A 27,056-nucleotide genomic window follows, 5' to 3' on the forward strand; every position below is an offset into this window, starting at 1 on the left:
GGAGACATCTTCGGGAGCAATGGATACAATAAATGATATTAGTGGATATACAAGTAAAACTTTGATGGATGTGGAAGGCTCCTTTAGGGCCTTGGATAAAAGTGAGGGAGGTGGTGTGGGCGCAGGTTTTACAGTTCCTGCGGTGGCAAGGGAAAGTGCCAGGATGGGAGGGTGTATTGTAGGGGGGCGTGGACCTGACCAGGTAGTCACGGAGGGAACGGTCTTTGCGGAAGGCGGAAAGGGGTGGGGAGGGAAATATATTCCTGGTGATGGGGTCTGTTCGGAGGTGGCGGAAATGTCGGCGGATGATTTGGTTTATGCGAAGGTTGGTAGGGTGGAAGGTGAGCACCAGAGGCGTTCGATACAAGCTTCATGCCAGTGGTTAAAGACAAAAATGCAGGCCACAATCAATTTTTACTCCAACTGCTCAAATAACTGTCACCACAATGCTTTGAGATTACACAAAACTGATTCAATAGTTTATTTATTGGAAGTGAGAATTCAATTTGCCAACATTTATTTTGCAGTAGCAGTTTCTAAACTTTGGTATTTCAGTTACAGCTCAGCCTAATTTCCCATCTAATCTTTCACACTCCCAATGAAAAGAAAGTGATTTAAGTTTAAAAATATACTGTTGATAATCTACCATTCAATTTCAGGACCAGTTTTTTTTAAAGATTTGATTTCCTACAGTATGAAAACAGGCCCTTCGGCCCAACAAGTTCACACCAACCCTCCAAAGAGTAACCCACCCAGACCCATTCCCCTACCCAATATATACCCCTGACCAATGCTATAGGCAATTTAGCATGGCTGGCGCTGTGGGTCAGTGGTTAGCTCTGCTGCCTCACAGCGCCAGGGACCTGGGTTCAATTCCCGCCTTAGGCAACTGTCTGTGTGGAGTTTGTATATTCTCCCCATGTCTGCATGGGTTTCCACTGGGTGCTCCAGTTTCCTCCCACAATCCAAAAGATGTGCCGATCAAGTGAATTGGCCATGCTAAATTGCCCAGAGCGTTAGGTGCATTAGTCAGGAGTAAATCTCGTATATCAGATGGATCGGTTTTTGTCCCATATACATAGGAGGGTTTCCTGACACAGTATATCAAAGGGCCGACAACAGGGGAGGCCAAACTGGATCTGGTGCTTGGTAATGAACCAGGCTAGTTGTTTGATTTAGTGGTAGGTGAGCACTTTGTAGAGAGTGACCATAATTCGGTTACCTGTTAGTTTAGCAATGGAAAGGGATAGGTACATGCCACAGGGCAAGAGTTATCGATGGGAGAGGGGCAATTATAATGTGGTTAGGCAAGACTTAGGATGCAATGGGGTAGCGAAATGCAGGGGATGGGGATAATCGAAATGTGGAGTCGGTTTAAAGAACAGATATTGCGTGTCCTTGATAGATATGTCCCTGTCAGGCAGGGAGGAAGTGATAAGGTAAGGGAACCGTGGTTTACTACAGAAATTGGATCTCTTGTTAAATGGAAGAAGGAGCTCATGTGACGATGAAACAAGATGGTTCAGATGAGGTGATGGAACATTATAGATTAGCTAGGAAGGATTTAAAGAGAGAGTTAAGAAGAGCAAAGAGAGGACATTAGCAGTCTTTTCCAGGTAGAATAAAGGAGACCCCTAAAGCTTTTTATAGGTATGTGAGGAATAAAAGGATGACTAGCGTAGGAAAAGGGCCAGTCAAAGACAGAAGTGGGAAGTTGTGTGTGGACCCTGTGGAGATGGGAGAGGTGCTAAACGAACATCTCTCATCGGTTTATTGTATAGGAGAAGAATGAGGTACAAGATATTAGACTAGAAAGGAACAAGATTAGTAAGGAAGAGGTGTTATCAATTCTAGAAGGTATGAAAGCAGACAAGTCTCCTGGACTGGATGGGATTTATCCGAGGATTCTCTGGAAAGCTAGAGAGGAGATGTTGGAACCTTTGGCTTTGATCTTAGACTCGTTATTGTCTACAGGTTTAGTACCAGAGGACTGCAGGATTGCAAATGTTGTGCAAGGGCAGTAGAGATGACCCAGGCAATTATACACCAGTGAGCCTTACCTCTGTTGTAGGACAAGCATTGGAAAGGATTATAAAGAGATAGGATTTATAATCATCTAGCAAACAACAATTTGATTGCAGATGGTCAACATGGTTTTGTCAAGGGCAAGTCACGTCTCACAAATCTCATTGAGCTTTTTGAGAAGGTGACCAAGCATGAGGATAGGGCAGTTGACGTGGTATACATGGATTTCAGTAAAGCTTTTGATAAGGTTCCACATGATAGGCTGTTGGAGAAAATGCAGAGGCATGGGCTTGAGGGTGATTTAGCAGTTTGGATTAGAAACTGGCTTTCCGCAAGAAGGCAGCGAGTGGTGGTTGATGGAAAATATTCAGCATTTTACATTAGATTAGATTACATTACATTACTTACAGTGTGGAAACAAGTCCACACCGCCCCACCGAAGCGTTACCCACCCATACCCCTACATCTACATCTACCCCTTACCTAACACTATGGGCAATTTAGCATGGCCAATTCACCTGACCTGCACATCTTTGGACTGTGGGAGGAAACCGGAGCACCCGGAGGAAACCCATGCAGACACGGGGAGAACGTGCAAACTCCACACAGTCAGTCGCCTGAGGCGGGAATTGAACCCGGGTCTCTGGCGCTGTGAGGCAGCAGTGCTAACCACTGTGCCACCGTGCCACCCACATAGAGTCCGGTTACTACTATAATGGACGGTACGGTGGCACAGTGGTCAGCATTGCTGCCTCACAGTGCCAAAGATCTGGGTTCAATTCCCACCTCAGGCTGTGTGGAGTTTGCACATTCTCCCCACGTCTGCAAGGGTTTCCTCCGGGTGCTCCAGTTTCCTCCCACAGTCCAAAAATGTGCAGGTTAGGTGAATTGGCCATGCTAAAATCGCCCGTAGCGTTAGGTGAAGGGGTAAATGCAGGGGAATGGGTCTGGGTGGGTTGTGCCTCGGCTGGTCAGTGTGGACTTGGACTGTAAGTAATCTAATCTACTAGTGGTGTGCCGCAAGGATCTGTTTTGGGACCACTGCTGTTTGTCATTTTTATAAATGACTTAGACGCAGGTATAGTTGGATGGGTAGTAAGTTTGCAGATGACACTAAAGTCGGTGGAGTAGTGGACAGGGTGGAAGAATGTTGCAGGTTGCAGGGGGACTTGGATAAACTGCAGGATTGGGCTGACAGGTGGCAAATGGAGTTCAATGCAGATAAATGTGAGGTGTTTCACTTTGGGAAGAATAACAGGAAGGCAGAATACAGGGTCAATGGAAAAATTCTTGGTAGTGTGGATATGCAGAGGAATCTTGGAGTCCATGTACATAGATCACTGAAAGTTGCCACCCAGGTTGACAGTGCTGTTAAGAAGACATATGGTTTTATTGGTAGAGGGATTGAGTTCCAGAGGTGTAATGTTATGCTGTGACTATACAAAATGCGAGTGTGGTTGCACTTGGAATATTGTGTACAGCTGTGGTCACCCCATGACAGGAAGGATGTGGAAGCTTTGGAAAAGGTGCAGAGGAGATTTACCAGGACGGAAGGCTGAGAGACTCGGGTCTGTTCTTGCTGGAAAGAAGAAGGCGAAGAGGGGATTTCATAGAGATATACCAGATGATCAGAGGATTAGATAGGGTAGACAGTGAAAGTCTTATTCCTAGGATGATGACATCAGCTTGTACGAGGGGGCATAGCTACAAATTGAGGGGTGAAAGATTTAAGACAGATGTCAGAGGCAGTTCTTTATTCAGAGAGTGGTAAGGGCGTGGAATACCCTGCCTGCCAATGTAGTTAAATCTCCGTAATGTGGCTGAGTTAAACAATCCTTGGATAAGCACATGGAAGATGTTGGGATAGTGTAGGTGGAGGGGCTTAGATTAGTTCACAGGTCGGCGCAACGTCGAGAGCCGAAGCACCTGTTCTGTGCTGTGTTGTTCTACATTCTATTTGGGTTTGGGTGGTTACTCTTTGGAGGGTTGGTGTAGACCTATTGGGCCGAAGGGCTGATATTTTGAGTAAGACTAGTATCAGGACATTTTTACATCTAAGAGAAATCCATACAAATTAAATGAGGCATTTCATATTTTACAAGTGTAAAACAGGCACCAAAACATTCATGTAGAAATGCACCACCTGTCATGTCCTATACATCATCAAAAGAACCACGTCTTAATCAGGCCTTATTCAGCCACCTAACTGTAAATGTTATAATATGCAATACCAATTGATGCCTCCCTTCATTAAGTTGTTTTTTACCGACTGCAGCAGCAAGCTGTCTCTAAAAGCGTTAGTTTTGTAAAAATAGGATGGTTTATTGAGGAAAACCACAGGCTGTTGCCAATGATTAATTATCAACTAGACCAATCACTATCTTGAACTTTATCCTTAACAATGTGCTCCCTGTCTTGATTCTGTCACTACTCCCAATTAGGCCAGTTATGTTGTCCTAGTCTCCCAACTGTGGCAGCTCTACAACCTTGGTTTTTCCTCTGAACTGAAAATGTGTTGCTGGAAAAGCGCAGCAGATCAGGCAGCATCCAAGGAACAGGAGAATCGATGTTTCGGGCATCAGCCCTTCTTCAGGAATCCCGAAATGTCGATTCTCCTGTTCCTTGGATGCTGCCTGACCTGCTGCGCTTTTCCAACAACACATTTTCAGCTCTGATCTCCAGCATCTGCAGTCCTCACTTTTTCCTCTGAACTGTCTTGATTAGCACCTCTCCTCTCTCCTGACAATTCTTCCTTTTCTCAATATACTGCACCCTACAAATTTCCACCCATCCCCCACAACTCTCCCAATCAGCACCAGTCTGATGTAAATGAAAGCTAAAGCTCAAAATCAGCAGGATCTTGAATCCACCCATTCTGATACAAGCATCAACCCCCACACTTAGAAATTTGCAGGCCACTGAAAACTAAGTTATGAAACACAAACAATTTTACTGGCACGTTTCAGAACATCCCTAGAGTAAGACTTGAACTACTATAAACGTAGATGGAAGCCAGTTCAATAACACTTGCAGATATGTTATTTGCTTTGACTTTCAACTTCCCCAAGTACACCAAATCACTTTTTTTCTTTATCTAATAACTGGACAATTACATATGTAATACACAACTTCTTTTGCATATTAACATTATAAACATCGTTAGGAAACACTCAAGACAAAACTATCAGGGGTCTGTCCAGAAATCAATAGTAACAAGTGTAAAAAGATGCAATGTTTTCTTATTTTATAATCTTTGCTTCTGAGTGCTACGAAAGAAAGCTCAAAATAACATCCAAATAAATCCACAATAACTGGAGTCCACCTGCTTAGCTTTTGTTTTAAATGAAATAATCATCGATTTGACTGCCAACGAATTTGAACAGATTTCAGCTCCTGTCATAGAGAACACAGGCACAACCTGGTGTCAACACATCAAACTCAGGTGAATTTCACAGACTGCAACTGTGTGGAGCGAAGGTAAAGTTAAGACTCACAAGAACTCGGCCGGTGAGAGTTTGGGCAGATATCATGACACCTGCCCAGTCTTTTACAGACGTCATCCAGCCCACTTCCCCTTGTGGAATTTCTTCCTTCTCATCCAGGTCTTGGAGAGTATCATCTGACTGGTTACCTGTGCCGATACCGATTTTTTGCGCATCCTGAAAAAGAACAGGAAAATATAATTGTAGTTTCGACCAAAACGATAGAGGATTTTTTTTAATACCAGCTTTTCCTCATTATAACAGTAACCAAAAGAGAAAACAGGATGTAAAATACGACAGATCCTTATCTCACACAGAGCATTGCTAAAGTTTAGATCTACCTTCTCAGTGCATCAATACACAACAGCAAGGAAAGCAGACTGCAGCACAAACAGTGGTTACGATGTCAGAATTTAGGTTAGTGAACAGTTGTTCACACAGTTTGGTCCAGAACCTCAGCAATAGTGTTAGCCAGTGCAACAAAGGTCAGGTTGTTCTTCATGATTGACACAAGTTTCCCATTTGTGCTATACAGGTCTAGTTACCATCATACATGGGAAGCCCCAAGTAACAGGAAGCAATTTTAACTCACCTATCTGGCAGTAAGTGGACGGGTGGGCAATAACAACTGTTCAGGTTAATTACCTGCCTGTTTTCCTGAGAAGAAAAAGCTTACAAAGCAAAAGGTACCTGCCCAGTTCCTAGTGGGGTCCTTCTCATACATAGGCATATTGGCCCACAATGTTATTAACTCAAGAGTTAATTCGAAATTTACTGACACTGTCTTGCCTGACTGAACCAGGCAAGAAAAGGATCAGCCTTGAAAGGGGTTAGAAAAGGATGAAATTTCCTTCATTTATTTGTGGGGCTGGAAAATTACATTTCTCCTGCCTCCTTCCAATCTGTTTCAGGCCAGAAATTAGCCGAGTGATAATAGTCTTTTATTTATGCAGCAAGGGTTGAGTTTTTAAAATCACACCATCCATTAAACCAAGGTTAAAACTGGGGCTACAGTTTCTAAGCCAAAACATCCTCATGACCTCGTGTCATGAATATGCATTCAATCCTTATGGCTGGAGTTAGCAAAACCTTCCAGTCTATACTAGTGATCTGCATGCACATGTTGTGTGCTTACAGTTGTTTAGACATCCCCATGGTAATAGAGGGCAGTAAAGGAGAAATGGCAAACTGGGGACATTCGAGGGAACTTATCAGTCATTCTGCATGGATTCTGCTAGTATACAAGCTTATACTGACAGACCTCCAGATTGAGGCAACATGCAGCCAATCTAGCACAGGTATTGTAATTCACAACTTCAAAAGTTAATGCCACAAAATAGAAGATTGGTTCTGGATGAATTTAAACCTTTTCTGTATGAGAAGGACCCCACTAGGAACTGGGCAGGTACCTTTGCTTTGTAAGCTTTTTCTTCTCAGGAAAACAGGCAGGTAATTATGAACAGTACGAAAAGATTTGGTCTTTTTTTTGTAGTTTCAGTCTGTGTTTCTTTTGTCGACTTAATATAAGGCTGCCTGAAAATAGACTCCTGTTTAAAAATTGATTCAGCAACAGCACTGCACGTAGTATTCTTACAGATAGTTCTTCTCAATCCCACTTCGTGACTTCTGGTTCTAAAATTCCTGACAATTGACTATGTTCCTGTGTGCCTGTTGATCCTGTCTTCCAGAGCAAAATAAATTTGTTCATCAGAAAAAGCTACTTAAAATGTACATAGAGAGGAAACCACAGCTCAGACATCTGGCTGGAGTTGGCTGTTAATGCTTTGCTCCAAGGATCAGTGCTGGGGCCATCTCCATTTATAATGTATAAATGACTTAGAACGTAACTTAGTTCAAAAATATCTAAAAGGACAGGAGAAAGAAGGGGAAGACTAGGACAGGAGGCAGAGCAGAAAAAATGGGAACAAAAAAGGAAAGAGACCAAGTACCTCAATCTTAAAAATCTATGGTGTTAGTCATTATATTTTGTGCAGGTTGAAATTTTCTAGTGACTACATTTCAAACTTACTGAAGTGCTGTGGGTTGTCTAGAGATCACGAAAGGTGCTACCTAATTATAACTCTTCCCTTAGTTGTCTAAACTGTCAGTTGTTCATCACACAACTTTCCTTACCAACTCATAGTTCTCGTGTACTTCATGATTATATCAATTAAGCAATCCAATATACTGCGATGTAAGGTGCTTGATTTATGTGGATTTTAATGTTACTTATTTTACAGTTTATATTTTGAACTAATGGTATGTAGATTTTGGTCTGTATTTAGGACAGGGTTTAAATAATTCTCAGTATTTCTTAAGTCAAGCATCCTTTTTCAAACACAAACCATAAGAGACTTCCTGGACTGCTGCGAAAGTGGTTGAAATTGGGAGAGTTTCATTATTGGATAGAGTAAACATTGAAGAGCTTCATCTTGCATTCAGTTAGAAGGATCAGGAATGGATTTTTTTTTTACTTAGGAGAAACATACTGCTTGGAAAGCTTTTTGGTTTCAGTTTGCAGATATCCTAATTGAAGTTGGATATATGAGACAATTTCTCCTAAAGTGTAAGAATTTTAGTTTGAAAATTCCAGACTAGAAGTGTTTGGTTAGGACACAGAAGGGGTCATTTGAAGCTGCAAAAATCTAAGTTCAGTTGTGTAAATATTCAAGGCCGAGGCTATCAAACTCTCAAAGATTAGGGATGAAAGCAACGGTTAAGTAAAACTTATAGATGTTGTAGAAAAAAGAATTTTCTCTGAAGTTTTAGTACTGTAATGGAATGCTTTTGAGATAGATAGTGTATTGCACATGTACACTGCATTTTGAAGTAGTATAAATTGTACTGCATAGTTTGGTTTATTCTACTTTAATATCTTTAGTTTTGTGTAATAAACGTGTTTTATTGTTAAGGCCAGGTTTCAGTATTTTATATGACCCAACAAGTTAGACTTCAGTCTGATTTTAGGCACAAGTGAAGACCGCAGATGCTGGAGATCAGAATCTAGGTTACTGTGCTGCTGGAAAAGCACAGCAGGTCAGGCAGCATCCGAGGAGCAGGAAAATCGGCGTATCAGGTAAAAGCCCTTCATCAGGAATGAAGGCAGGGTGCCTCCGGGGTGGAGAGATAAATGAGAGGGGGTGGGGCTGGGGAGAAGGTAGCCAAGAGCACAATAGGTGGATGGAAGTGGGGATGAGGGTCAGAGAGGAGGGTGGAGTGAATAGGTGGGAAGGAAGATTGACAGGTAGGACAGGTCATGAGGATGGTGCTGAGCTAGAAGGTTGAAACTGGGGTAAGGTGGGGGAGGGGAAATGAGGAAACTGGTGAAGTGTTCCGAGGCAGAAGACGAGGCGTTCTTCTTTGGGTGGTGGAGAAAGCCCAGGACCTGCATGTCCTTGGTACAGTGGGAGGGGGAGTTGAAATGTTGGGCCACAGGGCGGTGAGGTTGATTGGTGAGTGCGCCCCGGAGATGTTCCCCAAATCGCTCTGCAAGAAGGCGTCCAGTCTCCCCAATGTAAAGGCGACTGCATCAGGAGCAACGGATACAATAAGTGGATGTGCAGGTGAAACATTGATGGATGTGGAAGGCTCCTTTGGGGCCTTGCATAGAGTGAGGGGGGAGGTGTGGGCACAGGTTTTGCAATTCCTGCGGTGGCAGGGCAAGGTGCCTGGAGGGGAGGGTGGGTTGTTGGGGGGTGTGGACCTGACCAGGTAGTTATGGAGGGACTGATTTTGTCCAGTAATAACATCAGCTGAGATCATAATACTACTGACCTGAAGACTACACATTTCAATAGTTATACATGCCAACAGAAAGTCTGACCAATCTAAAACTCTTAGTTCTCCTCAGTAGTTGTCACACTTTGAACACTATAATTTTACTGACATAGCATATTCTAAATCAGCACAGTGCTGGATAGCTGCTGACAGGTCATATAACATCAGTGAACGTTAATGGAAACAGGCAGAAAGCCTAATGCTAATGTTTCCATACCTTATACAATCAAGTAATATGATCATGGTGAAACCGGAGAGAAACAGGCAGCTCAGACAGAAGCACATGTTCTGCAAATAACGAAGCAAACAGGGCATCTCTGGGGAGTCCCACAAAAATCTTATTTACTCTTGAGGAATGGAACACTGTACCATTCCTGTAAATATATTAAATTTTACCCAATAGCATTCCCCCAAACAGTTAATCCCATGGGACATACATTTAGTTGAGCACAGCAATGACAACAACAGGTTATATCTTGAGCCTCTGAAATTTCACTTCATCTCATCCAGTAATTTTCCCACTGATCTGATCTTTAGAAATATATTATGCCCAGAACGTTTACATTTACATGAATAAATAGTAGATGTGCACCAGTTAATTAAGAAGATGTTACATAAATACTGTAACAGCGTGCAAAAACTGATGCAGTCTTAAGAGCAGTCATTGGGAACTTTGGGCTGTCCATGCTTGGTCACTTTAACAAGAGTCATCTGGGGAAAATCATTTAAATGCAGAAGTATAAACGCAGGAGAAAATTATTAAAGCTTTTCAGCATGCTAATGACCTAGAGAGGACAGAACTTCATAGGACCTTCTTATTAATAGCAATATACTTTTAAATTACTACTGTACTTTCAATCTTCCAACTGTGGCCATCCATACACCACATCAATCTGCAATACTCTCTCCAGTCTACTTTTTAATGTCCAGTCCATTATCAAATTATTGGTCCTTCGCATTCTTTCATTTCCCACTGTGTGTCCTACATTTTCTCGCCCTCAAGTTCAGTAGGCGCTGATTTCAAAACATCTAATTCACTTCTGATTTCACATTTAGATCAATTCAGTCTCCACCTATTGTTTACTCCTTTACCACACACCTCCTCCTCACTTTCTTCAGCATATATATTCAGCATTTTCCTAGCTACGATCTAGTTGGGGGAGGGTCACTAGACCTGAAACATTAGCTTGGTTTCTCGCCATGGATGCTGCCAGACCTGATTTCCTCCAGCAATTTCTGTTTTTGTATCAGATCAACCAGGCTTCTCATTTCTCCACCAAACTACTCTCTATTCCAAGATGATGCTTATTGTGGCTTGAATTTTAATGCTACAGGATAGAATATTGGTCCATCTGAAATAATGATTGATCTGTCATAGATTAGGTATCATTAGCGAAATGCAGACTATAGTCCTCTTTATTCAACCACCCCACTACCCTTCCCCCGTCCCCACTCTCCCGAAAACAAAAACATCCCTTCTTTGACCTGACAGAGAAAAATAAATGCAAATATTAATGGAGAACTGTGCAATTTTGAGAGAGATGGCTGCTTAGGAGTAGTTTGACTACGCTTACAAATTTGGCCATCATAACTGTTAATTTATTGGCTCAGAGACCCAGTTTCAATATAAATTCATAGTACATTTAGAAGATAATTTGCTGTGTGAAAGAAGCATCCAGGATAGCTTTTTAAACAATGATATTCAAAGTTAAATTGGCAGAGTACATGGAAAGGACTTTCAGTATTTATTTTTCATAGTGTTTAATATCTGCATTGGGTCAGATTTCACATCGTGCTTTACATTTCATAACATTATTGATTGAAAACTGTTGGCCACACCTTTTTTTGTGAAAAAGTACTTCAGTTAAGAACCTTTGACTTTGCTGATGGCCCAGTCGTTATTCAAGTTTAAATTTGTTTTAGAGGACCCTACGGGATTCCTTATTGTAGCAGACTTCAATGGATTTGCCCGAGAATTCTGGACAATTCCCCGAAACCTCGGAAAGTTCCCATTTAAATCAGAGAATTCGGGAGCTCCTGATGAGATTAGGTAAATGATTAAATACACAATCTACCTCTTAAGTACCTTATTAACTAACCTTATATTTTTCTTTACACATGCCCGATTATATTTCTGCCAAATCCCCAACATCCCTCAGACCCTGACTCTACATCCCAGGGACCCTACACCTCTAGCCGCTCCAGACTCGACCCTTCTACACCAGCCGTGAGCTGACACACCTCCTCAACCCCCTCACCCCGGAATCTGAAACACCTTCAACCTCCTCCGGAATAAATTCCTATTAACACCAAGGAGCCAAGTCTTCTTCCCCAGCTCCGGTATTATCCATTCAATGTGCGTAATGCTTGCAACAGCCTGTTTAAGACAGCAAATGTCTATTGAGAATGTTATGCTCTGGTAGACAGTATATATTTTATAAAATTATAATATGCAACATTCCGTATCTCACTCAGGTGCAACTTTACTTTTAATCCACAAGGTCTAATTTTACATGCAAGATCCTGTTAGAGGTCAGACTCCTTAGACAACTGCTAAAGTTAATTATAGATTGGAGGACAATTATCTTTGAAAACCAGCAGCGGCAGGAAATCATCTGCATTCTTTTTTAAAAGATTTGTTGCATCCATAACAGCGTGTGACGGATTTGATTAACTTGCACATAAACACAGACAACCACAGAACTCTTATGGCAAACGGATCAGAGTTTTGTTATTGGGAAAGGGTCATCAATTGAAGGGCACAGGAGGATTCTCTGTACTTCAGTGAAATGACTTATAAATGTGTCTGAGAGAGAGCTGGTGATACTCAGCAGAACAAGCATTTGGAAAGTGACAATTTTAAAAATTTGTACCCAGCATGTGGGCACTCAGTACCCATCCCTAATTGCCCAGAGGGCACTTGAGAGTCAACGCACATTGTTGTGTGTCTGAATTCACATATCAGCCAGACCAGGTAAGGATGGCAGATTTCCTTCCCTGAGAGCCATCAGTGAACCAGATTTTTTTTCTGACAATCGACAAGATTCTTAATTCCAGACTTTTTCTTTTAAATTCAAATTCCACCAAATGCCATGGCAAAGATTTGAACCCGATTCACAGAACATTAGCTGAGTTTCTGGATTAATGAGAGAAAGTGAGGACTGCAGATGCTGGAGATCAGAGTCGAAAAGTGTGGTGCCACAACCCCACCAACCCACCGTCCACTCCTGGCACCTTCCCTTGCTGCCACAAAGGATTGTTTCACATCAAGGAGAGATTTTCTTGCACGTCCAAACAGCTCATCTCCTGTGTCCGTTGCTCTCAATGTGGTCTTCTCTAAATTGAGGAGACAGGATGCCAACTCACGAAAGATTTCAGGAGACATCTCTGGGACACATGAACCAAACAATCCAACTGCTCTGTGGCCAACCACTTCAATTCCCTCTCCCACTCCGCCAAGGACAGTAAGTCCTGGGCTTCCTCCACTGCTAGAGCCACACAAAATCAATGTCGATTTCACCAGTTTCCTTCCTTATTTCCCCTCCCCTCATTGCATCCTAGATCCAACCCTCCAACCCAGCACCGCCCCTTGACCTGTCCTACCTGTCCATCTTCCTTCCCACCTATCCGCTCCACGCTCCCCTCTGATCTATCACTCTTACCCCCCTCCCTGACCTGCATTTACCTATCGCCTTCCTAGCTACCTCCCCCACCACTCTCACCCCTACTAAATTCTCACTCCCCGCCCCACACATTCCTGATGAAGGGGTTATGCCCATAACATCGACCCGCTGTGCTTTTCCAGCGTCACACTTTCCTAGTGATAATACCAGTAGGCCTTTGTCTCTCCTATTATTATGAAAAGACCAGGAGACCATAAAATTCAAGGGAAGAAGTAGTACATTTGGTCCATCAAGTCTGCTCTGCCATTCAATAAGATCATGGTTGATCACCTTTCCCCATAAACCTTGATTCTTTGCAGATTAAAAATCTGTCTATCTCAGCGTTAAATATACCTCATCACACCTACAGTAAAGAGTTCGACGGATAAAACTATTCATGTCTTACATGAGACTAAATGATTATTTACTGAAGAATATCAATAAGGCATTTGGTCTTCTATAAGGACACAAGTTTTGATGACAAGTGCAAAGAAACATAACATTTAAAGATTAAACTATTGAATGTCTTTCCTTTTTTTAAAAAAAACAATTATCTCCAGTACAGCAATGACTACTGTTGAAGGTAATGCTTGGATGAACATGATTAAATATAACATTTATTCTGTATTTTCCTCCCACCAGTCATTCCAATTCCTGGTCATCTGGTTACTTTCTCGGCTACTTTCAGAGATGAATCAAATGAGTCACAAAATTATTGTTTGCTACTCATCGTTGATTTTAGACAAGTTCGGGGAAGGGGGAAGATCACAAAAATTGCTTCATTCAATTTCTACCCTTTGCTGGAACAATTAATTAGTCTTCTCCATCAGCGTGGAAGAATCAGTTTGGACTGAAATGCAATCGTATACAAACATCCTTCCTGGTTTGCTGCAGTTTTTTTCATCTCTATCATGAGCAAACACATTGTGGGCAGACATCTTAAATTCATTTCAACAAATACCTATTGTGAACACTGGGGTATTATACATTCCAAGCATGATGTGAGAACTGGCACTGTGATGTGTATAAAGCTGTGAGCTGTCCCCAGAATAAAAAAACTAGAAAGCGAGCCATAGTTAAGAGACTGGTTAAGAGAAAGTCGCTGCAGTTTCTCCCCAGCAGTTCAAACAATATAGGATATGAAGCAAAACTGCAATTTTTTTCATATATAACAGAATTATGAAAAAGAACCAACAGATTTAGCTTTAAAGGCACACTGTGAAATCAAAATAGACGTTACTTATGAATGATACATGTTCAATATTGGGTACCAAGGTGAAAGCAAGTCCATTGAGCAATTTGTAAAGTCATTATCTCAACTTGTAGAAACATGTGAATGCACAACTACAAGATGATCTAATTAGAGAATGATCGATTCTACTACGACAACACAACTGCCAAGAGAAGAAAATCTGACTCTCGAAATTATGAACAGGTGTCACACCTCTGAGCTTGTAAATCAATAGCGACAGCACATGCATTGAAGAACAGGCGAGTTTGTCCATAAGCTGGAGAAGCAGCCCAGATCTGTGCAGTGTTCATAAGCAGTCCTGACCTATGCTGATCAGCACTATGTTGAAAAGTAGCCAACATCTTTGGATGTAGAGAAAACCAACAACTATCCAGAAAGAGGCAACAAATACCAGTGTTTAACTAAAAAGCACACATTATTCCAACCAGCAGACATTGGAAAAAAGCCAAAAAGCTGGACATTCATCATCTCAAGAGACAGATACTTTAAAGACTGCACATGCCATGCATTTAAACATACAGACAAAAGTAGGACTAGGTGAAATAACAAACAACTGTTAATGCATGAGAATAGTCACGTCTATATTTGTTAATGTCTGAACTCAAAATGTACATGATAACATGTCAGATATCTTCAATTTTTGTATAAGAAGGTTTGGATTGAAATGCAAATCATATGCAAATATCATTCCTAGTTTGCTGTAGTCATATGACATCAACCATGAGACAGACATCTTAAGTTAACTTCAGTAAAGACTGTCTGGTCTGTTATGTAGGGATCATCAGTGAGCCTCCAATGAGGCGCAGGTTTTCTGTCCTGCTTGCTATTTACATATCTTGATCTGTTGTGGTGAGGGATATCACTTCTGGTTTTTTTTCCTGAGAACTTGGTAAATGGGACTACGAGAAGCCAAGGAAAAATGCCAATACAACGTATTCAGGAACAACAGGTACCCAATAAGCGCATTTCCCCCATTTCCACACAACAGATCTACACAAGAAGACACAACACGCCCAGAGACTCTAGCACCCTGCCATACATTAAAGACATCTCAGTGATGATGACCAGACTACTCCTGTCCCATGGTAGCCCTCAAACCTACCACCACAGAAAAACAGCTCCTGATGAATTTAACGGACCTTGTACCAACAACCAGCAGAACGAACATCATATTCAAAATACCCAGCAAGAACTGCTACAAACATTACATCGGACTAATGGGCAGGAAACTCACCACCAGGATACATCAGCACCAACTAGCGACTAGAAGACATGACCAACTATCACTAGTATCCATACACACAGACGAAAAGGCACACCAGTTAAACTGGGACAATACATCCATCATGGGACAAGCTAAACAAAGACACACACAGGAATTTCTAGAGGCTTGGCATTCAAACTGGAACTCCACTAACAAATAATCATTTTGGACCCCATTTACCAACCTCTCAGAAAAAAAATGGGAAGTGATGTCACCTACCACAACAGACCAAGATACACAAATAGCAAACGGGACGGAACACCAGCGCTTCATCGGAGGCTCACTGGTGATGTCACCTGACATTGTGACGAAACATATGAGAACAAATCTATCAGCTCAATGAGCAAACTTACAACCCGATCCACAGCCTGAACTACAAACCTTCTCCAAAATCACACTTAATATACTTTAACGTGAATTTCAATCTCAGGCTGAGCAATGCTTACAATTCAATTATACTTAACTAAAACTAAAGTTACATACAAAAATCCTCTCTCAGCACTAACATTCAGAACATTAAGACATTCAGGCTCTTGAAATAATAAGCAGCTACATCTTGCATGTATGTTCGTCTTTTATGTAAAAAAAAACAACAGGTTTGACATAGCTAAGAAAATGAATAGCTGCTTAGCTTTTGGAGGAATAAAGAACTATGTTCTTATGTCAGATTATTTTAGATTTCCAGTATTTCGCTTTTGTCTTCTCCTGGTGATTTAAATAGTCCCAGAAAATTTCAAGGACTGAGTAATTTTGAAAGTGGATTGACACTGTACTGGAGTGACAGTCAACCCAAATAGTGAGACACTGTTTTCACCAAGGCCTTCTTTATTGATACTCTGGAATCAAAAATCACCCTTCTCTGAAGCTATACTGCAGGGTCAACCAATGAAAAAGCAAAATGGCAGAAATGTTGGAAATCTGAAGCAAAAAGGCAAAGTGCTGGAACTAAAGGGAAGATCTGTGATGGGAGTGGTCGGCCATATATTAAATGATAAAAGTAATGATGGTGCAAAAAGAACATCAGGCTAATGTGACAGAAAATAAAATAACAGTTGAGAGAAGCTATTAATGGGGAAATGCAAAACCTTTACCAGCAAATGCCACTGAAAAAATTGGTTGAATTTATTGATATACATATGTACAACAGATTTTGGAACAGTTTGTAAGTCAGGAAAAAGGAAACACGAATGGTGAAGAGAAGATATTTTTCACTTAAGATTATACTGTAGTTTTGGTTGTTTGTGCACCTATTGCTAGTAAAATAAATGACCTTTAGACAGAAGTGGATCATGTTCTTCAGACAGCCATTACTGGCTCTTAAATTACATATATGAAATGACATCACTGTGGTAATTAGGTGATCACAGCACATGATCACATTTGGGATATACTTACAAGAGCAATTTTCATGGTCTGGGGAGGCTTGGATACATGCATTGATTGTTTTTAATTGTGAAGAAAATAAAGTTTACACGATTTCAGCTTAAAAATGTCAATTATCACATAGAGATAGGTTGTCAAAACAAAACAAGGTCCTAAATTAACACAGTCAGCTCTCCAATGGGAACCCACGACGTATCACAACAGATCATCCCACTGGGGCAAATCTGAGTTAACTTGCAAACTAACTTTAAAAATATAAACTTATTTGATTGAAATATATGTTTAAGAGAAGTAAAAGACCAAGTTTGATTTCTGTATTGTACCAAACCCACAAATTGTAGACATTACCGAAGAACCAAATAAAATGCCTCAATTTAGTTACCCCCAATTCCTTTGACATCAATATATGGTTTCTATGAAAATTTGTGAAATATAGGGAGAGTCCACCTACTTAGTAAAGTGGGTTAATTTTCAGATACTATTTTTTCCTTTAAGTAATTGCACTAACAGTTCAGTCAATGTAACTATGCATATTAAAGGTCATTTTCTTAATTATTCACTGGTTTAATAACAAGGCAATTACATTCTATTTTTGTTCTAACATCACAGTCTGAGACCAAGAAAGTAGAGTGATGTTACGCCACTGCATTCTTGATCTCAAGCCACTACATGAAACTAAAGGAACCGAGGAGAGAGAGAGAGAGAGAGAGAGATGGGGGAAGAGAGAGAGAGAGATCATAATTCAGCCATTCAGAATATTGACAGCAGTTTGAAAATCAATTATCCACATAAAACTTTCATGGTTGGTATGGCTGGAAAAAGAGAGGAGATACTGGGCATCATGACATAAAATTATCTTAACTGCAGCTTTGGAAAGGAAAGCAACATCACTTGAAAATGACAAAATTTTGTTGTCTATGGGGTCTTGCTGTGTATACAACTGCTGTATTTCCTACATTTCAACAGTGAGCACACCTCAGAAGTGGTCATAAAGATCTTTGAGATGTCCCAAGATTGTGAAACAGGTACATACACATAAGGCTTTCTTTTTTTACTAGACTATTTATTGTAACTAAACAGAACACTTTACAAATTTAAGAAAAATTACTTCACTTTTTGTTGATTTCTTAATACAAAATCCAAAACTGTGCAGGTTTATGCAATTTCAGTATCATCAAATACAATGTGAGGTGCATGCCTCTAGAAATATTTATTGTTAAACCCTTTATTGATTTAGGAAAATAAAACCACCAGTACATCTCTGTGCCAGACAGTGCACAGCAGATAAGTCAGTGTAGTAATTTAATAAAGCATCGACCCAAGCAGCCAAACAACAGACAACATGCAGTTGCCATTCTAAGAGTGTGTGTGGATTGCACTGTTCCATGCACAGCAAATAATACTGCCATCGTCACAATATTGCCAAACAAAAGCATCCAAAAAATAAACTGCACAATCACCTGAAGAGCTCACTGAAGTTATTAGCAGGTTTTTTGCAAATATTTTTACATTTAAGTTTGATCTAAATCCTGATGTTGATTGCTTAAGTCATAGGGCTGCAAATATAGATTTAAAATAGTTTCCATTTGTCCATTTTGAGAAGCAGTGAACTTTGCTTGCCAAGATAAATATTTAACTCATGCAAGCCTCACTTCTCTACGATCTATCTGTATTCAGGTCAACAATGGTCTTCTTTCTATAGAAAATTTTCACTTGTCAGGAAGTTTTTAACCTACCTACAATGTGTTTAATTAGCACTGCTCACATGAGAGATGCTTGTGTTGTGAATGATCACATAGATACTTTTGGCTGTATTTTTTTAACCTTGAGGTAATGTCATTTGATGATAGAACCTCAGAATGACATTTGGAGGGAAAGGAGCAGCATGACATTCAAAAGCATTTCATTTTTAAAAAAGGGACAGGATTTTAGTCAGCAGTGAGTCAATGGTGCTCACTAATGACTGTGAAGAAAGCTTCCCACAACCATCTGATAATCTCTGTGGTCTCAACTTCCTTTTCACAATGGCAATTTAAACCTGATGGCCACATCAAGAAAATCTCCAGTTAGTAGGGGAGGTAGCCAATCACACTGAAGCATTCTTACAGATAGAAACCCAAGGAGTTAAAAATCACTGATTATCCTTAACTTGCATTTTACGTGTTCAGTCAGCAAAATGATGATTGGATCAATTTGGAAGCCAAAATAAAGAAGCATTAAAAACATTTTTTAATTGTAATTCAACAGTCAACAATATAAAATTACTCTTTTGGGGTCAGTGAGGGTGGTTTTTGGTAATTACAAACTTAGTAGGTTGTCCAGCAGCCAGTTACATCAAACATAAAGGTGCAATATTTTCTTTTCATGTTCATAGAACTCAATCATCATACATTGAGCAAAGGGAGTGAAATCTTAGCAAAAACAAAATGACAAAAAAATTTGTGGAATCTTTCAAATAATTGCGATGCTCCAAGCCATTCTTCAAAATGGTAGTTCAATGAGTAGAAAAAAAACCTTTGGCATTCGAGATAGTTTAGGTGATCCACTTCCCTCTATCCTGTAAGGAAGAAAAGACAAAGAAGAGCAACACCCTGCTTCCTGTCTATACCACTACATTTTTCTCAAAAAAAATCAAATCTTTGTTGTCTCAAGTTCATGCATTTCATGAGCAGTTCATTAACATGGTTTACCATCTCGCAGTAAACAACACTCTGAACCCAAATTGTCTGACTTTTGCACACAAGATCATTTGAAGTCATTCATATCTCCTCAGTATCAGGATTGTGAAAGAACAAATACTCAGTTTACAGTGAACACATCAGGTCAGTGAGTAAGAAAGAATATTGCCATTGTCAAGAACAGTTGGAGTTTGGGAGCTAACTTGAGCAAATAGAAGCACCATGGAGCATTCAACATTTCACAAGGGACAGCCATGCGGCAACACTTACACATCATATTACACAAAGTCATTTGATGTCTATTGTGTTTTCGACATAAAAAGCTTGCTACCTCTACCTTCAGAGAACAGAAGTGAATCAATGACGGACAGCATGACTCTCATAGTGACAGAATCTATGAAGCATTTTGTGAGCTAGTCAATAAGTCCAAATCCTAATCAGAACAGTGCTTTCCTTCCTTGGTTTGATGAACTATAAATAAAATTAAATAGGGAATTTGACAGTCATGTATAGAGTTATAATTGAATCTTGTGATATAATTTAAATAATTAAAGCGAGTCCAGTACACTGAGCGTATGGACATATAAATCCGGAGAAGAAGGTTATTAGACCTTTTCGAATCTGCTCCGTCATTTAATAACATCATGATTATGGCCTCAACATTCCTATCTAACCCCAACATCTGCTGACTCGCTGATTAGTCAATAATCCAACTGCTCCACCTTAAAAAAGTTCAATGGCCTCCACTGCTTTTGACAGGATGGTTCCAAAGACTCTCAACCCTCAAACAAAATATTTTTATTCATCCCCATCCTAAAAAAAAAACAACCCTTACGTTTAAACTTTATCCCCACAAGGAAAATTTCCACCCTGACAAGTTCATGCAGGATCTCACAGTTCAATAAGATCACTTCTCAATCTTCTGAATGTCATGGATATAGGCTCAGCCTGTGCAAACTTTCCTAACAAAATATTCCTATCAATCAAGAGAATCTTCTTTGAAATGCTTCTAATCCAATTATGTCCTTTGTTAAATAAGGAAACCAAAACTGTACAGAATACTCCAAACATGAATATTCAATTAAAGTGAGAAAAATATCCCTACTTTTATATTCCAATAATTTTATCACATTCCATTTGCTTTCTTAAGTAATAGCTCTACCTGTATATCAACCTTTTGTACAAGGATAGTAGAAAGTGAGGACTGAGAGCTGGAGATCAGAGTCCAAGCGTGGTGCTGGAAAAGCACAGTCAGTCAGGCAGCATTCATGGAGCAGGAGAATTGATGTTTCGGGCATAAGTCCTTCATCAGAAATGAGGGTTGTGGGCTAAGGGGCTGAGAGATAAAAGGGAGGGGGGTGGGGGAAGGTAGCTGAGAGCGCAATAAGATTCTAGTACAATTTTGTCTTCTATTAAATAAGGAAAGCAAAACTGTACAGAATATACCTATTGCTTTCCCAGCTACCTTCCCCCGAGCCCAACACCCCTCCCATTTATCTCTCAGCCTCCTTGGCCCACAAGCCTCATTCCTGATGAAGGGCTTATGCCCGACTCTCCTGCTCCTCGGATGCTGCCTGACCGATTGTGCTTTTCCAGTACCACACTCATAGACTTTTGTACCAGGAAACACAGGTTCCTCTATCTCAGAGTTCTGCATTAAAACACATGCTTTTCTATTCATCCTGTCAAAGTTAAGTTCCCATTTTCCAACATTATACTCCATCTTCCAAATTTTCAGCTATTTACTTCACCTATCTACATTCCTCTGCAGACTTTTTGCGCCCTCTTCACAAGTTACTTCCAGACCATTCTTTGTATCATCAGAAAATTTAGCAATAATATGTTACATCCTTTCATCAAAATTATAAATGTTAAATGTAAATAGTTGAGGTCTGAGCACGGATCCTCATCACATCTCACAAACCTGAAAATTACCTATTTCTGCCTCATCTTTGCTTCGTGTTTGTTAATCCTTCAGCCATGCAAGAATGTTACCCCCAATGCCATGAGAACCTTCAATGTGACACTTTATTAAATGCCTTCTGGAAATCTAAGTGTAACTGGTTCCCCTTTATGCACACTGTTTAAAGCTGAGACTTTAATGTTTATTTCTTTCCCCAACAGGCCAACAAACAATTAAGAGGAGAAACATCCAATAGAAAATGATAGTACTTTCAAGTCCCTATCATTACATAAACTATCTGTGGAAGGCAACAACCCATTGTTAATCATGGAGGTCAAACAGCAAATGAACTGAGCTCCAACGAGGGACTTCTCAGAGCTTTCCCTCAAAGTGTAAAATTGTAAAACAGAATGCATAACAAGGTTAATAATGCATAATTTTGGAGGAACAATTAGCAACCCACAAATACTAAAGGAATTTAGCATTCAAAGATTATGCTATTTTCTGATACCCCACTTTAAAGAAAGCTTGCAAAATGTACGAGCATTGACACATTTATATTGTAGTATTGCCACAGTAATGTATCCAGTAATACATTATCTTTGCCAGCCCTGTAAAATCATCACTCTTGCCCCAAACAGGTTTAAGAATCAAGACCAGTACTGTAAACAATATGTAAACATTCCTAATTACACAATTTATCTTTCCACCACCCCGACCTTTAACTTTCTGCTTTACTACATCATGAAAAATACTTCCCACATCAAGATGATTACTTTATCCAAGTTCAGTTTGGCTGTCTCTTCTTCCTATTGTACTAGTCTGACAAGATTTTACAAAATACATCAATCCATGTAAACAAGACTCCTTACACTTAGCAGTGTAAAATGGGCCATAACTTGTGCACTTTATAACTAGAAGCATGTGGTCCTTGAGAAAGGCAGGAAGTGAATTTGCTTCTAAAACATGTTCATAATTAATCAAGAAGATCTACTGTCAATTTCAGTGTCTGTTACAATTTCACATAAATCACCATGGGAGCATCAAAACAGCCGCTTACTTTACATAGCTGACAGTTCATATGAACAGCAATGCTGAGAAATCAGTTAGCTACAAACTGATGAATAATTCTACTGGGCTGTAGTTACTCAATAAACATAGTTTCTATTTTTCAATGTTTCTAAGAGCACGAGTAAGCCATTCGGCCCTTTGGGCCTACTCTACCATTCAACATGATCATGGCTGATCATCCAACTCACATTCTTCCCAAACCCTTTAGCCCCAAGAACTATATCTAAATCCTTCTTCAAGGCAATCAATATTGTGGCCTCCACCATTTTCTGTAGCAGAGAATTCCACGGGCTCAACATTCTCTGGGTAAAGAAATTTCTCATCTCAGCCCTACAAGTTCTATCCTGTAAGGAGAAAGTGAGGACTGCAGATGCTGGAGATCAGAGCTGAAAATGTGTTGCTGGAAAAGCACAGCAGGTCAGGCAGCATCCAAGGAGCAGGAGAATCGAGATTTCAGGCATGAGCCCTTCTTCAGGAATGAGGAAAGTGTGCCAAGCAGGCTAAGATAAAAGGTCGGGAGGAGGGACTTAGGGGAGGTGCGTTAGAAATGCGATAGGTAGAAGGAGGTTAAGGTGAGGGTGATAGGCCGGAGTGGGGGTTGGGGCGGAGAGGTCAGGAAGAAGATTGCAGGTTCTTCCTGACCTCTCCGCCCCCCACCCTCACTCCGGCCTATCACCCTCACCTTAACCTCCTTCCACCTATCGCATTTCCAACGCACCTCCCCTAGGTCCCTCCTCCCTACCTTTTATCTTAGCCCGCTTGGCACACTTTCCTCATTCCTGAAGAAGAGCTCATGCCCGAAACGTCGATTCTCCTGCTCCTTGGATGCTGCCTGACCTGCTGCGCTTTTCCAGCAAGACCTATCCTGTATCAGTATACTACAACTGTGACAAAAGAGGAAAGTAAAAACATTACAAAATTCAGAATGTTACCACCTACATCCACACATATTTCATTAGCTAATAATAAACTACAATAATAGTCAGTAAAATGAAAACTTTACAGCATGAATGAAGAGGAGATCATGGTGAACACAGGTTAATTTCTGCTGCGATGGAAGGGTGCCTAACATGCGTTCATCTATAAGAAAATTCCTCTCAGGTATTGCAAGGAGGAATAGAAGTTGTTACTAGTTTTGGTGGTTATTATGAGAAGAGCTTGAGGGAAGATGGCCCATTTAATTCTTCTAATATAGTCCAAATTGTGTTACAATTTTACATTCATTTAAACAAGAGGATTTCATTGAATATCTGATTCAAAAGATGATATCTCTGACAATGCAGCATTCTCCAGATACCGCATTGAACAACCAGCACAACTGTGCAATCACATTGAGATAGGGAAGCTTGAACCTTGAAGTCAAATGGAAGTCTCCAGAAGAAAGTACAGTCATGAGATTCTTTGAAAAATAGTTTAAAAATTGGAGGATGCAGAGACAGAAATACACTAAAACTGAAAGTATAGTATGAGGAAAGACACAGAAAGAACTGAACACAATAAACAAAGGGAGGTTTGAAATGGAGAACAATAGACAGCAAAGCCGATAGGGAGAGACCACAAAGAGTATATGGGGGAGAGAAACAATGAGTAAAGGGATCAGAAAGGAAGAGACAGAGTAGAAAATGGAGAGAAGGACCAGGGGAGATTGAAATATAGTGATGTAATGGAAATAAACACTATTTCAGGATTTAAGCACAAAAAATGTTATATATTTCCTAACTAGAGAAGTGATTGCTGGGCCTCTTGCTGAGATATTTGTATCATCGATAGTCACAGGTGAGGTGCCGGAAGACTGGAGGTTGGCAAATGTGGTGCCACTGTTTAAGAAGGGTGATAAGGACAAGCCAGGGAACTATACACCAATGAGCCTGACCTCGATGGTGGGCAAGTTGTTGGAGGGAATCCTGAAGGACAGGATGTACATGTATTTGGAAAGGCAAGGACTGATTCGGGATAGTCAACGTGGCTTTGTGTGTGGGAAATTATGTCTCACAAACTTGATTGAGTTTTTTGATGAAGTAACAAAGAAGATTGATGAGGGCAGAGCAGTAGATGTGATCTATATGGACTTCAGTAAGGCGTTCAACAATGTTTCCCCATGGGAGACTGATTTGCAAGGTTAGATCTCATGGAATAAAGGGAGAACTAGCCATTTGGATACAGAACTGGCTCAAAGGTAAAAGACAAAGGGTCGTGGTGGAGGGTTGTTTTTAAGACTGGAGGCCTGTGACCAGTGGAATGCCACAAGGATTAGAGCTGGGCCCTCTATTTTTTGTCATTTACATAAATGATTTGGATGCGAGCATAAGAGTTACAGTTAGTAAGTTTGCAGATGACACCAAAATTGGAGGTGTAGTAGACGGCAAAGAGGGTTATCTCAGATTACAACAGGATCTGGACCAGATGGGCCAATGGGCTGAGAAGTGCCAGTTGGAGTTTAATTCAGATAAATGCAAGGTGCTGCATTTTGGGAAAGCAAATCTTAGCAGGACTTATACACTTAATGGTAAGGTCCTACCTAGGGAGTGTTGCTGAACAAAGAGACCTTGGAGTGCAGGTTCATAGCTCCTTGAAAGTGGATAGAATAGTGAAGAAGGCGTTTGGTATGCTTTCCTTTATTGGTCAGAGTATTGAGTACAGGGGTTGGGAGGTCATGTTGCGGCTGTACAGGACATTGGTTAGGCCGCTGTTGGAATATTGCGTGCAATTCTGGTCTCCTTCCTATCGGAAAGATGTTGTGAAACTTGAAAGGGTTCAGAAAAGATTTACAAGGATGTTGCCAGGGTTGGAAGATCTGAGCTACGGGGAGAGGCTAAACAGGCTGGGGCTGTTTTCCCTGGAGCATCGGAGGCTGAGGGGTGACCTTATAGAGGTTTACAAAATGATGAGGGGCATGGATAGGATAAATAGGCAAAGTCTTTTCCCTGGAGTTGGGGGGGTCCAGAACTAGAGGGCATGGGTTTAAGGGGAGAGGGGAAAGATATAAAAGAGACCTAAGGGGCAACATTTTCACGCAGAGGGTGGTACGTATGGAATGTGCTACCAGAGGACGTGGTGGAGGCTGGTACAGTTGCAACATTTAAGAGGCATTTGGATGAGTATATGAATAGGAAGGGTTTAGAGGGATATGGGTGCTGGCAGGTGGGACTAGGTTGGGTTGGGTATCTGGTCGGTATGGACAGGTTGGACCGAAGGGTCTGTTTCCATGCTGTATATCGCTATGACTCTATAACTGAAATATTGCGCAGTTAAAATAGTACTGCTAAGTGGCACCAAATGTCTGCTTTGGTGTTCATGTTTATGGAATGCGACGTTATTGCGTTATTGACACTGGACTACTAATCCAGAAATACAAGCTAAAACTCTGGGTACATGAAGTCGAACCCCATCATAATAATGGTGAATTTGAATCTGTGAAAATCTGGAATTAAAAGCTGATCCAATGGCTATCATGGAGCCATTTATGATTGTTGCGCAAACCTATCTGGTTCACAAATGCTCACATTACCTGGGCTGGCCTGCATGTAACTCCAACTCTCAATTGCCCTCTCATGGCCATAAAAAGCCAGTCAATTCAAGCAGCAATTAGAAGTGAGGCAATAAACACTGGCCCAGCCAGCAAAGCACATATCTAATAAGCTATAAAATACTAAATCTTTAAAGACGCTAAAACAGTTTGTAAACATTTCTAACGTAAATTCCTGAGGGTTGGAATTGTTATCTGGCAAAGCTGAGTAACTGGACAGAAATCATTATATGTTAAAGCACACATGAAATTCTGTCAGTGACACTTGTCAGTCCACAATGGGTAGCAAGAATTAAAATTAGGATGAAGCTACTTAATATCAGTCAGCTATTAGAATTAAGACAAAGCCAATCTAAATTCTGGAAGCTCATATTCCATCTGCACAAAATGATTTTTATAAAATGAAGGCGAGTTCACGAGCTGTTTGTGATAGGACTGTTTTGATCTGACATGTCAAAATTCTAGCTTGTGGTCTTTCATGTCCAATTTTCTCTGTTCTGCAGCTGCATTGCTTTAACCAGATATTTTGAATGTTTTCAGTGATAATAGGGGACAACAAGCCAACCATAGGGTCATTAAAAGCTCATTAGACTCTGAAAGGATCCTCAAGATCTTTGGTACTGTTCTCAGTGTCGTATCATTTCAGTCAAGGACTGGATTCGTGCTTATCCTTCTCTGATTATAAATCTGTAAAATAAATCACGTTTTGAAAGTTCATTCTATTGTTATTGTTTTTAGTATTTGGAAATGTGGGTTTTAAAGTGAATAAAACTATGTATACATTTAAGTTTGATTTGTATGAGTTAAGAAGGGGAAACATAGTTTAAATTACATTTGTGAGTTCTGACAGTAGGGTTGGGTCACCTGGAAATTTGTTTGACTAAAATGAAATTAGGCTTTTAAGAAATTGAGGTGAATCGTCAGTTGCGTGTACCAACAAGCAAATGTGCAGGTTTCTATCAGACAGAGTAGGTCATTCAGATGCAAGGTAGCACTAACAGTGGAACAAAAGGTCCTGAGTGGATTTGAAATT

General features: G+C 40.5%; 1 protein-coding gene across 10 annotated transcripts in view; it reads right to left on the reverse strand.

Annotated features, from left to right (window-relative positions):
- Window positions 1–27,056, reverse strand: part of kcnma1a (potassium large conductance calcium-activated channel, subfamily M, alpha member 1a) — an 845,585-nt gene that overhangs the window by 645,288 nt on the left and 173,241 nt on the right. For all 10 annotated transcript variants that reach the window (XM_072583314.1, XM_072583323.1, XM_072583322.1 and 7 more), the window contains exon 2: window positions 5,520–5,684. In XM_072583314.1, coding sequence (XP_072439415.1) covers window positions 5,520–5,684 — 165 coding nt within the window. The remainder of the gene's footprint in view (window positions 1–5,519; window positions 5,685–27,056) is intronic.

Source organism: Chiloscyllium punctatum, chromosome 13 (genome assembly GCF_047496795.1).
Source record: "Chiloscyllium punctatum isolate Juve2018m chromosome 13, sChiPun1.3, whole genome shotgun sequence".
Lineage (NCBI taxonomy): Eukaryota > Metazoa > Chordata > Chondrichthyes > Orectolobiformes > Hemiscylliidae > Chiloscyllium > Chiloscyllium punctatum.